We start from the raw sequence: 15,933 nt of genomic DNA, 5'->3' as shown, positions 1-15,933 counted from the left end.
TAAGAAGCAACAAAGTTCACCCATTTTATGTATATTTACATCAGCTGGACAATAAACACCAGATTGAAATCTATACAAAGTTGTATTTTTGGAGCAATTTTAACCTCTGGACTTGTACTTAACACTGTGCATTCCAACTGTCACATTCAAACAAGCAGAATTACCACCTGAGGAAAGCTCGGTACACACGTAGTGCTTGCCAAACTAAAATTAAAGTAAAAAGTAAAAAATTCCAAAGAAATGAAACCCCCCATTCTAATACTATAACCACAAAATTGAAGACATACATTATAAGTGATATATTCCCATATTTTTATCTGTCAAATGTTCTGTTTCAGGACATAAATTGTCATATATGGTTTATCTGTGCGATTAACAAGAGTTTAATTTAGTATTTTTATTGCTTTTTTCTTGTGGGCTGCTTAGCAATGACTCAGGAAATCAATAAACAAATCACCCAGGTAGGTTGTGATAGAGATTAAGGTAATGCTAAACACAGCTTTTTGACATGCTACTATCATCCAGAATTAGGAGAAGATTACATCTATCCAGGTATCACACTTTGCAGCTCACGTTTCTTACTGCCAGTAGGCCTTGCAGGGTGTGAAGCTCAGTAACCAATGACTGCACACAGTCTCACACATCATCTCCTCAGGGTTTATTGCATGCATGTATCAGCATACATACAAGGGCATAAAGCTCTCTGAAATATCCTGCCAATTTGTATTCAACGAAATATCATATTGCTGTACATATACACAAGACTTTACACTAACTTATATGCTCTAACAAGCACTCAACTGACTGAAATACAGAGTAGGTGTGGAAACTACAGCCATGCACGTATTAAGCAAGAGCACAAAAGCCATGTCAGCAAGCCCAGCTAGCCTTGGTTTAACTCTTGGACAACGCGGTTATGTTGCTTGCATATCTAGTCCACAAAGACCACAGCTTAGACACATCTGTGTTCCAACTCGTGCTGTGATACATATATACCTTGAAATCAAATCCATTCTTATGAAAACTCCCTTGCTTTCATTTGTTTCCATGTGTTTCCCATGTTTTTAATTTGTGAGAGGTGTGGAGGTGTGTGTGTTTATTTTAGATAGTAACAAACTGCTTCCCCAAAGTTCATCTTGTCATTCCTCCCATGTACTAGAAGGCAGTTTGGATTCATGACAACACACTTCTTCAAGGTTTGTCAGTAATGGGATGAGGAAGTTCACACAAAATAAAGCAGCTGCAAATAGACACTGGAGTCAGAAATCAATACCTAAAGGTCAGATCACAGCAAGCATGTGACAAACAGCTCTAGAATTTGTGCTTTCATGTGAATGTGAAATCCAATCCATTTGCTTTCATACAACCACTACTGCCATAACCTTGTTTTCAGCAATCCATAACACTCAAATTGTTTTCTGTCAAGGTCTGAAGCTCTCATCTAAATTCATCACCTGCTATGCCATTCACTGAAATGGACACAAAAGATGTGCCCTGATGCACATTAAATTCTCAGAAATGACAGTAAACTGTTTTTGGTGACTAATGTCCAAAGTGCATTCCAGGTCAGTATTTAGCAGCTAATGTTCTAACAATTTAAAGATTTCATTAGCTATAAAAATCAATTTATTCAGTATAAACTTCCTTCAAAATAGTGGGTAGCTATTTTGCACAACTACATAGCACACAAATCATTTTGCCAAATTCAGTCTAATGTGCATGTGCAATGCCCCAAATTCCTATTACCACATGTATAAAGACAATTAGTACACAGTCATGGCTTTGCACACATTCTGAATAACACTTCTTATCCTATTAACAGGCTTACTATAAAAGGTTTTATTTCTGTTTGTGCATTTGTGTTCTGACTTATCTGAAGCGCAATTTGTTTTTAAGTCTAGTCTTTCATTTCTCCAGTGGCTACCCTTAAATCAGACTGAGGTGTGTTGCCTCCAGTACCTGTAGTGAGAACACAGAAATACACCAAGTAACACACCAAGTAGTGACGAGCAGCAAATTCTGAATGAGAGCCTTCTGACCAGTCTTCCATCACCAATGTACGAGTGTTTAGTGTGGCACCGCTCCTTCAATCTTCCTGCCATATTTCTCATACAGAACTCAGAAGGCTCATCCACCAACTCTGCTCTCCCCCTATAAATCATATCTGCTAAGTGCATCATGATTCTGATCCTGTTCATTCCCTGGTCCTCTCTCTCGGCCAGAAACATGCTAGGAATAGAAATAAGTACCGAACATTTAAAAATTAAAAGGATTTCAGCTCTAGGATAAGCAGAAGAATGGTTACAGGATCAGTTCCCAGATGAAAAAAAAGGCCAGCAAAACCTAAATGGATGTGAGATCGGGTTTGACTGCTTCATTAAGAGCATGCACCTCAGGCTCCTATTATAAAAAGATTTCATAACTCACTAAGCTCTCTGGTTTGAGGTACCTAGGAGAATTCATCTTATAAATATTACAGAGCAAGCAACAGTTGTAAGTTTGAATGTGCACTGATTAGGAGAAAGGAAAATAGAGATATTAAAAAAATAACCTTTGAGTCACAAAATTAATATTCAGTCTGTATGCACAGGTGTATATATGTTCCCTTCAAGTAAAACCAGCTGAAAACTGAAATAAGTAAAAAAGCCAGAGAAAAATATATTATTTAAATCCAAAATGATATTGGCAAATATTAAGTATAGGAACTGAATTACAAGACAAATTAAAAAAATCTTGTTTCTAAACGTGGAATTTATTACCAAGATCAAAACAGTCAGTGAGCACTGACAATTTAAAATCAGTATCCCACTGAAAAATTATATGCTACCTGATGGGTCGATTTTCTTTACTATCAAAGAGTGAGAAGATTACTTCCAGTTCCTCTCCCAGATTGGAGCACATTAGACTCTTCATCTGAACAAAAAGATGGTGGCTGCTGGCTGGTACAGGCGTGTCTTTTTTTCGATGACGATGCTCCATCTAAACATATCACAAAAAACACAGCAGTCAGTTTGAATTAAATGTAAAGATCTAGGAACAAAACAAAAGGTAAAAAAATACAATACTGGATTACTTTCTTATTCCCAATTTTTAAGCTTTTAATTCAGTATTAATTTGTTATAGTGCTTTATTCTTTCTGGTTTTTTTTTCTTAATGTGAGAAGGAGAAAGTAGGAAAGCCACTTTGCCAACATTACACTGCATCATAATTGTCCCTTGGAAAAGCAGTAAGTTCTAGAAGTTTGCCTTTTTTTCTGCTCAAGAATTCCAACCCATTTTAAATGTCCATGCTGTAACTACATTGTACTTCATAGCTGGTTTAAATAGTTAATGATCCGATATTCTACTAATCAAACACACAAAGAATGCTTTGGCAAAAGACTACAGAGAAGTATTTTGAAATGGAAAAAATTACTCCCGTATTCTCTAATCGTTAGCAAAACATTATGTAAAAGTTACTAAGCTCTCCTGATTTGACTTTACAGTTTATATCTTTACCATTTAGTCACCAATTAAGGTTATACTGTTTTTCTATTATGTCGTACCAAAACCAATTTTAAAACAGCAATCTTTATAAGTTACTGAGCCCCCAAACCAAACTTTTCTTGGATCTTTTTTTTCTCATTATTTTTGAAAGTGCACTCCACAATTTTCATCATTAATTTTCTGGACTACTCTTCCTCTGTATGTTTTTTCTTATGATTGATGCTTTCTCAGTGTTTGTCACTTAGTGCTTCAATATAATTCCATATGATTACATATGACTTTGAACCTGCCCAAAGGTATACTGATTCCAGAGTGAATAAATTACTATTTGACTCGACAGCGTACAGTTTCAAAATCTATCAGTAAAAATTATTAAACATATTAAAATTTTGGCTCCATAACAAATTATCACAATTTTCCTACATTCTATATTCTGCATTAAATCCATGCGTTAGCATAAATAAAATTTAATTTAAATAAAAGCTTAGTTTTAAGCAAGTAAGGCTCAGAACTCTATTACTGTAACTGTGATAGTACTATGAACCAAGGCCTGTAGAAATGAATTGGAATGCTTTCTTAGACCTCATTTGATATAACATCAGAATAAGAAATACCAGTACTCTTTTTAGGAAACCAAGATGGGCTTTCATGCCCAAAGGAGAGCTTTTCTATGTAGCTCAGCTGCCAATAACATTAATGTATTAGAAGAGATCAACAAGCCAATATGATTAATCATGACAATACTTGTACCATGAGTATGTTATTTTATTTCCACTAATGTTATCTAATGGGACTCATGGGCCAGTTAAAGCACTAATGATGAAGAGTCTCATAAGCTTTTATTGATGATTAAATTCATGTTAGAACTCATAAATTTAATGATATATCAGAAAACAAATCTGTCAGTAAATAACGTGGAATGTACGTGTGCAGACAGACAATACAAAATCAAAGCATCCCATGCAGAGGAGGAGATGAAAAAAATATTAAAAATAAATCTTCTTTCATCATAGTAAAACCCATTGCATTAGCAAATTCCAGTGTATTTGAGCAGAAAAAGTACTTTTGATTAAGTAGAAGAAAGTTATCATGAAAACCTCAGCATGTAATCTGTCAGCACAAGGACAAAATATTAAGTTCACATACCAGCCTATAGAGCTCTGTAATGCTGATCTCTTCAGGATCCACCATAGCATATTCTTTTCTTGGAACTAAGTCAAGTCCCAGTTGTCTGTATGAGGAAAAGAGAAATAAAGAGATACTATAAAGCACTAGAATAACAGTAAGTAGTTTCTACATACGAAGGAAATAAATTAAGAAATTTATCTAATTTTCTTCATTTAACATCAATGTTCCATTTAACAAAGGAAATACTAATTGGTACTCCGAACTTGTTAGGGGGCTTTTTTGAAGTTCATGCATGATTCCTCTCTTTTCTTCACTTCGTAACAGTAATGGAATATCTTTTCCCACAGTATTTAATTCCATTTCACACCACAGCAATGTGCAATGGATACCATCCTTAGTACTACTGTGGACGTTACACAATGAGAATTGCACTGGTCTTGTCATTTTGAATGACAACCGCAGAAGATAATACAAAAAGAAAATCCATACAACGTCAAATGATGGGTTTATTTTAAATTTGGACTGTACTGCAGCAAAGCCGCTTGGCTGTGTCTCCTGAATGAAATAATTAAATACACTTCAATCAACAGGAATAAAAAAAAATATTTTCAACACAGCAGCAAGTAATAAAGATCATATATGGGGTAGTCATGGAATTTAGAGAAAAAATGACAGATTAGAAAACTTTAAAATATTTGCTTTTAAAAAATGGGAACTGATGACTTCAGAAATTGCCACAATTCTGAGCAGACAGTTCTTCTACTGCGCTACATACTTAGGTTTTCAGATAGCAGTGCTTTCAGAATCCCCTGAAATTCAATTAGTTCTACTACTGAGTAGTATTCAGTCAGTTTGACTGAAGAATCTATGGGCTAAAGAAAAGATTTTGGAAACAGCACCTCAATGCCAAAAGTTATTTCAACTTTTCAAAAATTGTTAGAGAGTGGTTTACCCTGTGATCAGGCAGGAATTAAATAGAAGGGAATGCAAAGAGAGATGGATCTGACATGATCCATTCCATCTCCTTCAAGTTGAAAAGCTGGAAACAAATGACGTTGAAATTCACACTTTTTAGAAAAAGGATGCCATGGCAGACATACTCATTTATGTAAAGTAAACTTTACCTGTATACAGTGGCTGTACTCATTTTTTGTTTGTTTGTTTTTAAGCTCCACACTTCAGATGTAAAGTACTTTCTCTATTGAAAGCTTTCAGTAAGTACATACTATAAATCACATCACTTTCACTCATGCTAAATGAAAGTAGACTTGACATTGTTAGGCAAAAAATACATCTTTAGAACTCATTAAGGGATTTTTTATAGTTCTAATCAAGCCAAAATTGCATTTTGCACCATCTTTTGTGTCACTCTTGCTGTGCTTTCACAGTTTCTCTCAAAGGTTTTGAATAAGTTTTATTTGGTATTTAGAAGAAAACTATAAATTCCTCTTCATGCACTCAAATTCTACGGAAATTGAATTCTTAAGAAAATAAAAAATCTATTAACAAAAACAGAACACCCTTTATTTTACAAAGGAGACCTTAAGAGTGAAATAACTGTAAGGCTGGTTTATAAATAATGAAGTAAGAAAGATTTGCCACAGTAGGATGTTAAGCTGCATTGGAAATGAACTCAGAGATGACAATAAAATCTGATATCCAACAAAACTGCCAGTAGCATTCTTTTTGCTGCTTACTACAATAAATACAAACTCAAACTTGACTAAAAGAAAACAACATGATGAGAAGTATCCATGGCATCTGCATAACAGATGTAACACAAACACAAGTAGGTGCAAAGTGGTTTTATTACTGATACACAAAACTAAGGATTCAAATATCTGACCTCAGGAAACTTGTTTAGGAAATATTGCATTACTCTTCCTACTTGTAAACTTAGAAAGCTGAAGAAAGTCCAATTCTCATTATCTTGTTCTGTTTGAAGCAGAAAATTTTCAAAACAATTTATAGCCATTTCTGTTTTTGTCCTAAACATCAGCTTTCATGGATGCTGAGTCTCCTTCGTTACAATGAACTCCTGCACTGGAAGAACAGCGCAGAATTTGGAGAATGTTATCTGGTTCAAAGAATGGGGAAAGACCAATATTCTAGAAAAAAAAAAAAAAAAAAAAAAAAAAAAAAAAAAAAAAAAAACCTCATTGATATTTTGATGGCTCCATACCTGTAGAATGGGGAGGAAATACTACGGATAAGATCCAAATCATACTTATTCCTACTGAGAGTATTTCTTTCTGCTATGAGAGCTAGAGTGACTGAAGTGCATTTCAGTTACAAGCTTCAAGGAATATACCTACCTTTTTCAAAGGCTGATTCAGACTTCACAAGTTCTATATTATTCTATTCAGGGTCATACATTTTGTAAAAAAGCTTGCTATGGAACAAGGCATAGAGCACTGCTCTGAGTAGACTATCAGCCTGTATCAGGTTATCAGCCTGTTCTGGTATAAGAATTACTATTCCAATATACAGGACTTTAATCTATGAGATTAGTTTACTTTTTTTGTTTTAGTTTAGTTTTCCAAGGTCAAATTTATTGCCTCAGACGAATCATAGAATCACCAAGGATGGAAAAGACCCAGTCCAACCATCCACCTACCACCAATATTTCCCATTAAACCATATCCCTTAGTACAACACATCAGTAAACACTTGAACACCTCCAGGGACACTGACAGTCACCTCCCTGATGATCAAAGAAATCAAGTGTTTTTGTTATCTTCATGACCACATAAAACACTGATGGTACTGCCTCGGGGTAGTGTACTGTGAGGGAACAGAGATGCTCCTATCACTCCTGATGCACATACCAATCTTACACTTGTCCTTTCGTTCTCAGGGACCTAGCAAAGTAGCCAGGAGTGCTGCATTGAGGAGACAAATACAATATATGTAAGCAAAGGGCTACAAATGTAGCAAGACAGTGTTACTATGGAGGAAGCACTGCAAAGCATGCTGTACAAAACAGCAGCAAAATTTACTGTCTGTGGAGCCTATTTCATTTGGTCTCAGATTTCTGAACTCAAAGCAAAATCAGCACCAAAAGCAAGGCATGCATGCCAATGTGATTAACAGCAGCACATTCCATTTTTGCATTTTCCATACTACTCAGCTGCCCAACATACCAAGCACACACTTCTTTACAAGAGAATGACGAGATTCTGATGCCTCATTGCTACAAGAGCCCAGACTCATGCTGGTTTTGACTGTCATTGTAAATATCACAATGTTTGTTAACTGTGCTGTTGTTTTCACTAGTAATACTGGTGTTAAGAGTAGCCTCTTGGGTTTATTATTCTCATGGGTGAGGTATCTGGAACAGAGATTAGTTTATTGGCCTTTTAAATTATGCAAGATAGTAACAAGATCTGTGAAAGTTGTATTCAGAAAGTGATTTAGAAATCATTTTCATCATTTTCATCATCATGCATTATGCTAACAAATCTCTATCCCTACAAGTCTTTATACTATTAGGCATTTAGTAATACTGAAGAGATATTATTTGAAGTAGTGTGGGTTTAAAACAAATGAAAATTTCTTGCTTTGAAAAAAAAAAAAAAAACTTAAGAGAATATAACTGGGGTTATCAATTTTTATTTGTCACTCAAATAAAAGAAAGATGGATAGAATAGTATCAAGATGAATGCTAGAGATGCTTAAGTAGAAACTGAATCATAGAACACAGATCAAGAAGATTAAGTAGTGTCAGCCAATATAATTTCAGTTAATACACAGAGCTATGCCGCATAACAATCTGGGCAGATATGTTTTTAAAAGACTTAAAAGGAAACTGCAGAAATCCAGTATTCCAACATACTATCTGCAATTCTTTTGCAGGTCATACCAGTGCTGTGTAAAATAAATTGAAGCAACTATGTCTCTTTAGAGGGAGGAAAAAAGAAAGGAAAAGCTGTAAGTCATTTTTTACTGCTAAAACATAGTGGACAAAAAAACAATGAAGGAAAAAATCCATTGAAAAAAAGCAACATCTGTCAGAAATTTGTTCCTTATTTCAACATTCTATATTGAGCCTAAAAATGACATTACACTATTTTCCTCCACAATTATAGTTACTCACTCATTGCCCCAATCCAGACGAGCAGTGATGTGCCGCTTCACATCCTTCATTCGATCATGGGTGAGGTGGCCAACCAGGACTTGCCTTCGCAGGTCTAGGATTTCATTCATTATATGCCACAGTCGGTGAAAGAGATCCCCCTCATTTCTCTGTGAGATAAATAAAGAATTGCATCTACACCAACTGACAGTCCTAATGAATACAGATGTGATATGGAAATCAATACCCTTACATCCTTATTCCCTTAGCTAGTCATGATCCTCTTCCTCCCTCTAATGCTGTGACTTCTTTACCTGTATGTATGCACGCACATGTGCATAAAATCATTTCAGAACTTATCACAGATAACACCTTTGCACTGTCCACACTCCATAATTTCACTCAAACTCCTAACACCACACGTTTACACAGTCTGATTTATATGACAGATATGACAAAGATTCAATAAAAAATTGCTGAATGTCACAGCACTGTTTTATTCTGAAAGCATTTTCATTATATGTCGTTTCATCAAAACTGGAACCATGACAGCGTAATTCAAGACCATTTGAACTCACACACATAAGGGATCAAAAGGAAATAGCTCCTAGAATTCAAACTCTGAATCACACAGCATTAAAGTTCTTTTAATTCTTTCAGGGACATAAATGTACACACTATGGCCTAACTGTAAATAAATAGACTCATGTAGACAGAAATCTCTCCCAGACTGTTCTGCTTCACCTAACTGCAAAATAGAAGAAATTACATGAATATGAATAAAACACATCCTCCTACTCTAATTACATACCAGTTAATGACATAAACCATTTCCCATGATGGTTTCCTCCCTAACAGCAGAAGTTCTTTTAACTCTTCCTTCACTTTACTGTAGGCAGTTTTACTTAATATAATTTTTCTAAGAAACTGTATCTTGGGAAATTATTGCAACCTCCATTAAGCAACATATCACCAAAAAAAAAAAAAAAACAAAAAACAAACAAACAAACAAAAAAAAAAAACCAAAACACTGAAAATTCAGATCTGTTCTGCCTATTTTTGCTAAAAACAAAAAACACAAAAAAGTAACCACACTAAGCCACGCATTTCCCTTTTACTTCTTCCTAAGAAAAAAATGACACAAAACCAAATTTCAGCTATTACTGCTAGATAATTGCCATGAAAAACTAAAATTCACTTAGAAGCACCATTATTCTCTGTCAGTACACTTTATATTCCATGAGCTCTGAAAAACACTGCTGTGTGACAAATTTGCCTTTTTTATTTCACATTCATTCACTTCATAAGCTTGCTAAAATAAGCACTGATTTATTGTTTCTTTTGGCTGTCTGGGAAAAAAAGGAAAATCAGTGTGTTTTAAACACACAATAATAATAGCAACAAAGATAAAGGCTGATGAAAAAGTCAGCTTCAGTAAGAACAATAGAATATATGAACTTTATAAGTAAAAGAAAACCAAAAAAACAGGTCACGTAAATAGTGTCTAAAAGCAAGATACTGAAAAAGTCTTTATGGGAGCATTACATAGGCTCGTGCTCACAGTATTCCATTAGTTAAAGAGATTTCATCTTTCATTAAAAAGAAAACAAATCAAATAATCACTAATTCATGTGTATCTTTGTTTTTGATATGCGATGATAAACTCTACTGAGGTAAAATATTTAGCAGAATACAAGAGACATGCTGGTATTTCACAACAACACTAAGCTCAAAATAACGTTTTCAAGGCAGCATCCTTTTTTCCAAAGGTTTAGCACTTGTCTGAGTTTCTTACATCTCAAAGTGCTGAGTGGCCCTGCAAGCAAATGTGCCTGCTTTATAGATTTGGTTCTCTACTAAAGCAGATTGTGATTTTGCTCCTTTTTCACTTACATCCTTCCTCATATGTAAGCACAGAAAGCAATTACACCTAGATGTGCTTAAGACAATTAGGAAAAAAACTTCCCATTGTAATCTAGAGAAATTTCAATATAGTTTTGAAGCTCACCTTAGAAACAGTTCATACTGCTTAACTTTTTAGCTTGACTGTCAAGTCTAATTTGATGCTGTAAAACACTGAATTCAACATGATTTTTTAGGTTCTTTCAGGAAAGCTTTCACTAAGCAAACTAGCCACTGTACCAATTGCAGGTTTCAGAAGTGTCGCCTGGTTCTGAATAGTCTCTCTGAACACAATCCCTACAATCATCACTCAAAAGGAAGCAGTCCAGCTGCTTCTGAACCATTCTGACTTGTGGACTGTATTATATAACAAAAGCAGGCCCTCTACAAGTAGAGCGAGAAGATAGCTAAGCTTCTCACAGTTTAAGTCATAACCATCAGATCAGCAAGGAGTTAAGAACAGGACTTGGAGGTCTGAACTATAAGGAGATGCAGAAAAACTATGGAGATGCAAGAGAAAACATTTTGATTCCATCTGATATGTGTATATGGTGTCAAGTCTAAGGCATGGTTAGGATTCAGTGTAGCAGATCAGGAGAAATGTTAAGAACCAAAGAGGATCACAATGAAAATCAGAATTTAGTAAGTTTAAATGGAGGCAACTCTTCAAATATTTCATTTCAGTCTTTAAGGACAATTCCACAGTTAAAGTTAACTTTCCACAGGGAAAGTTAAAACAACAACAAGAACAAAACCTCAAGTGAAGAGAGGAAAGAGAAGGAGATATGAGATGAGGGAATTGATGATAATTATTACAAGTTAGATTACAAGGATTAAAAAAAAAAATGAAAAGATGTAGAATGGTGACAGAAGACTAAATTTCGGTAAAAATACAGAGATTAAAGATTTAACAGTTTTATATGTGTTTTAAGTATACCAAAACCAAATAATTTCTGTCTTTAGTGGCAGCCAATTAAGTGATGCAAATGGTAGAATTTTTCACAATGAAGAACAAAGTAACTTCAGAGAGAGATCTTCTGTAAGCAGTTGTAATAGAATTTGTAAGACAAGTGCAAATGAAATATGGAAATGTATACATAAGAAGAAATTAAAGGCACAGTACATATTAATTGCCACAGAGCCCCTTAAGCATGATTTCAGTCAAGCAAGGGTGACAAAAAAAAAAAAACAGAACTGATGATGTCAGGAAGAAAGAGAAAAGAACCAGCACCACAACATATCCAGATAAGGAAAATAAGAACTGAGAAATGTGGGACTTTTGCTGAAGATATATGAAGTGTGAGACAAAGTACCAGACACCACTTCAGAAGTGTGTAACTGTAGGCCCCAAATTAGCTCATTACTGTTAATGAAGAACCACTTCTGACTCCCTTTATCAGTGAGGACTCAGCAGCTGGCATCCTTTGATCTCTGCATCACATACAAGTGACTCTGGTCAAGTAAAATGAACATGCCTTGGTACTTATGAATGTGTAGATGTAAAAGAAAATAAAATCTATAAGAAAATGAGCATGAATCAAATCAACTGGCTTAGGGACTTTCCATAACTGAAAATGTAATTTTATTTATATAATACTTTGCCTGAAAATGCAGTTCTTTTTTGTATTTGCTGTTTGTTAATAATGTTTTCTAAGTCTTTTGTTTCTTCTTCTTATCTTTGCATATATATATTCTGGTTATTCAACCATTAAGAAGATCATTTTCCCTCAATTAATGAATTGGACCTGCTATTATAATCTATAGGTATAATAATACCAGTCAAGAAGTCTGACATTCCCACATTTAATTATTTTTAAAATTATATTAAAATAAGAATTGTAGATTCTTTGACTTATTTACTGAGTCAGGGTGAGCATTAAACTACAAAAGACAAGTAAAAAAAATAAACAGAAAAGCAACAATAAAATAAATCCAGTAGGAAAAGAGAATCACAAATTGTCCACTACCTTTAATTATATTTTTTTCTTTTTTCATGCAGGAAAAACTATATTTTAACAACATATCTGGTCTTTTGAGCTGGTATTCAATCAAAGCAACTTATTTAAAGTACTTGCCACATAGAGTTGTTTCCACATCGTTCCCCAGTCTCTTAAAGTTGATGTCATCTCTGTAATAACAGAATCTTCTGTTGGAATAACCATTTCAAATTGTCTGAAACGTGCAGAAGAACACATGGTATTACATAAGCATTACAAATCACAGTACAGTTACTAACATAAAGACTTCCTCCTGCCAACAGCAATGTCAGTTAAATTACAAGAGAGTTACTTCAACCCACAAGACTTTTTATTTATACATTTTCTTTAATCCTCATGGAAAGTACTGGTCCTAGAGAAGTCAAGGCAAGCATTTTGCCATGAGATAAGCACATCAAACACTACTTTTATGTCAAAGTAATTCCTGTGGTTTTCAAAGGATTTCAAAATGATCTTGCCACTTTAGGTTAGACTGCAAATGAGTGACTGCTGCCACACTTTTTAAACACATCTGTTTATAGAAAAAAAGACAGAAAATGTCATTTATTCAGCTGAAAATGTATATTAAACTTGAAAATAAAATTGGTACAGTATGAGTGAGTTCCTGACTCTTCAATGCTGAGCAAGAAAAACCTGAGTTGGCTTGATCAAGACCAAAGTCTAAATCATACCATCACTTTATACACCATCATCACTATCACTTTGTTTTTACATACAGTACATTTTAAGAGTCTGTACTCATGCCTTAAGTACATTTCTCATGATATAATTTCTCCTTCATCAAGTTAGCATAACAATGTGAGAGCCCCCAGTCCTGATGCTCTGTACATCACCTGAACAGGAAACACTGACTACAGAAGAAAATGCAGACAAATAAGATTGAACTCCCTGCAAATGTTGTCATGGTGTCTGTTAAGAAAAAATTATTCTACACTTAAGCTTTGTTGACAGTTTACAACAATTTTATTTCACTGAACCTTCAGTTTAATCTACAATCACTTTCAAAGGAGAAATGATCCTAGGGTATAATAAAACAAAGGTACACTGAACTCTATAGCAAACAAGTCTCTTGAGCAGCATTGCAAGTCTCATTTTCACCTGTGTGAATGAGTCGTTCAAATATTTACTTAAATATATAAAAAAGTCTTCAAGGTTCATTTTTGCCAGTCAGGAAACGCTGACCTACACACTCATCCAAGCACCCAAAATCAAAGCCATCCACACCTGTTTTTTTAGGCCTCCATCTAATTTGATAATAAATGCTTTTATTTAAAGAAGTTTTAAACCATTACGTAAATGTGAATACTCCCAAATTACATAAAACTTTGGAAAAGACTGTGTTAACATCACTGCCAAGTATAACTTTTTAAAGTGGTACTTTCAAAGTAAGTATTAAATTTCCAAAAAGATCACCTCATTTTACTCAGAACATTCTAGTTTCAAAAAACTTTGTACTAATTTTAATCAATTGTTCCTTTTTTTTTTAACTATTCTAAAAATGAAATGAGATCAGTCATTATCAAGAATAGCTATTTGCTTTTTATCACCTGAAGGAAGGCAGTAAGGAAAAGAACATCTCTATTCTTTTACAATTTTAGTGAAATTTTTGGCCCCTGAATTGATCCTTAATCTTAATATTTGTTTTTGTAACATGTCTGCCATGGTACAGCTGGTCTCTTTAAAGAAAACAACTATTAATATTAAACAAATGCTTCTGTACAGAATAATTTCTAATTAGGGCAGTAACTTTTTTCTAAACCAAACTTAACACCAGGCAGTGAAGATGTGACTGTTTTCTCTTTACTTTAGACAACACAAACTGATATTCCCAGCCACACTGCGTGTTCTTCAAGCATATAACACACTGATTTTATTACCATGCAGGAGCACCATGTTAGCTAAGGACAGCCACTTCAAGTCTTCTGACCAAAAGCTTAAGATGAGATATTATAATGAAATCATCACTCCTTGCCAGATTCACAAATGAGCTTTGGCACAAGTAAGTTACCATGTATAAGTATGTGAATCCCCAAAATTTCACCTACCCTTTGTTCTTAACACATGCATTTTTCAAGTGAATGTAGTTGGATGGAAAGATACCCTGAAAAACAAAATAGGTTAGGTAAAAACAACCAAAAAAATTCCCTTTAGTGAGTTTGGAGAGTAATCTAAAAGCACTATTTCATATGCAAATGCATGCTGAATTAAAAGTCCTCCAAATAATTACCAACAAGCATACACAAAAAAGAATTCAACATATACTCAGTACAGATCTAAAGGAAATAAAAATGCCTTCAGTAGAATCTTAGTCTTTCAATATTTAAGAAAATTAGAAGACAAACTTGTAAAGTATGTATAAGATTGCTTGACAGCTCATTTAACCTAAATAATTTATTAACATTTCCCCTGAGAAATTTTTTACCAACAGGATCTTAACAAGATCTCTTCAGTACAGATTTTCAAAATAAATGAAGTTAATGAATTTCAATAAAAATAAACAAAGATAGATTAATAAATAAAACTTTACTTGGGAGTTACTGTGCCATACAGTGAACCCGAAAGGTGCAGTAGAGGCACACCAAAGAGCTTCAGTGTTCAGACAGGAGTGGTCCTTCCTAGTTAGCTAAGCGTTCTCCACTGTTGTTTTGCATGGATAGCAGTGTCACAGCACTTACACCACCCTAACCATCATTAATCAAAACGGTAAGCAAAATTAAGCAATTCAACTTCCAAATTCTGGCTTAGAACATAATACACTATTGCTAGGTACATAATGCATAATGCATAAAGGAAAATATAAGTGTGCCCTTCCTTATTACAAGCCCAGCTACATACAGTTTTCCACTGTGAAGGTGCTCAATTTTCTTATAACGCAAACCACTGTTAGACCTTTGAAAAAAAGGCATCTACTGTGTAAAATATCAGCTGCCCTTGAGAATGCTCCCTTCTCCTCAGTAGCGCAAAGTAGTTCAGGAGAGCATCTCCCAAGGATAATAAGACGTGTAGCTTTGGCGTTTGTAACAATGCCCCAGAAATCAGGATGGTGCATACACAGGGGTACTGCAGACCAGCTGCCACAGATAATTTTTCTGAGCATCCAAGCTGATGGAATAACAACGGGAGAATCTTGACAGAGCAATAGCAATTATAAGCTGACTTACAAGGTGTTCTTATTTTACTTTTGGAGAGAGAGGGTCCTTTGAAAAATCCAGTTCAGAAAACTGTTTGCCTTCCTTTTTTTTTCTATGAAAGTAGAAAATATCTATCTCGTTCCTTCACACATCAAGTCATGTTTAGAAAACCTATTCATAACTTCTATCAACACATTTGACAGACCACAAAGAAA

At 34.5% G+C, this 15,933-nt stretch overlaps 1 protein-coding gene across 3 annotated transcripts in view; it reads right to left on the bottom strand.

Moving 5' to 3' along the window:
• DOCK4 (dedicator of cytokinesis 4) overlaps nucleotides 1-15,933 on the bottom strand; it is a 238,527-nt gene that overhangs the window by 140,744 nt on the left and 81,850 nt on the right. For all 3 annotated transcript variants that reach the window (XM_090137617.1, XM_090137623.1, XM_090137630.1), the window contains exons 4-8: nucleotides 14,633-14,688; nucleotides 12,666-12,762; nucleotides 8,710-8,858; nucleotides 4,632-4,716; nucleotides 2,828-2,979 (exon numbers count right to left, since the gene is read on the bottom strand). In XM_090137617.1, coding sequence (XP_089993743.1) covers nucleotides 2,828-2,979; nucleotides 4,632-4,716; nucleotides 8,710-8,858; nucleotides 12,666-12,762; nucleotides 14,633-14,688 — 539 coding nt within the window. The remainder of the gene's footprint in view (nucleotides 1-2,827; nucleotides 2,980-4,631; nucleotides 4,717-8,709; nucleotides 8,859-12,665; nucleotides 12,763-14,632; nucleotides 14,689-15,933) is intronic.

This window comes from Phasianus colchicus, chromosome 1, assembly GCF_987193195.1.
Source record: "Phasianus colchicus chromosome 1, bPhaCol1.hap1.1, whole genome shotgun sequence".
NCBI classification, from domain to species: domain Eukaryota; kingdom Metazoa; phylum Chordata; class Aves; order Galliformes; family Phasianidae; genus Phasianus; species Phasianus colchicus.
Note: the sequence above shows the minus strand (reverse complement) of the source record. Positions and strands in the feature narration are given on the sequence as shown.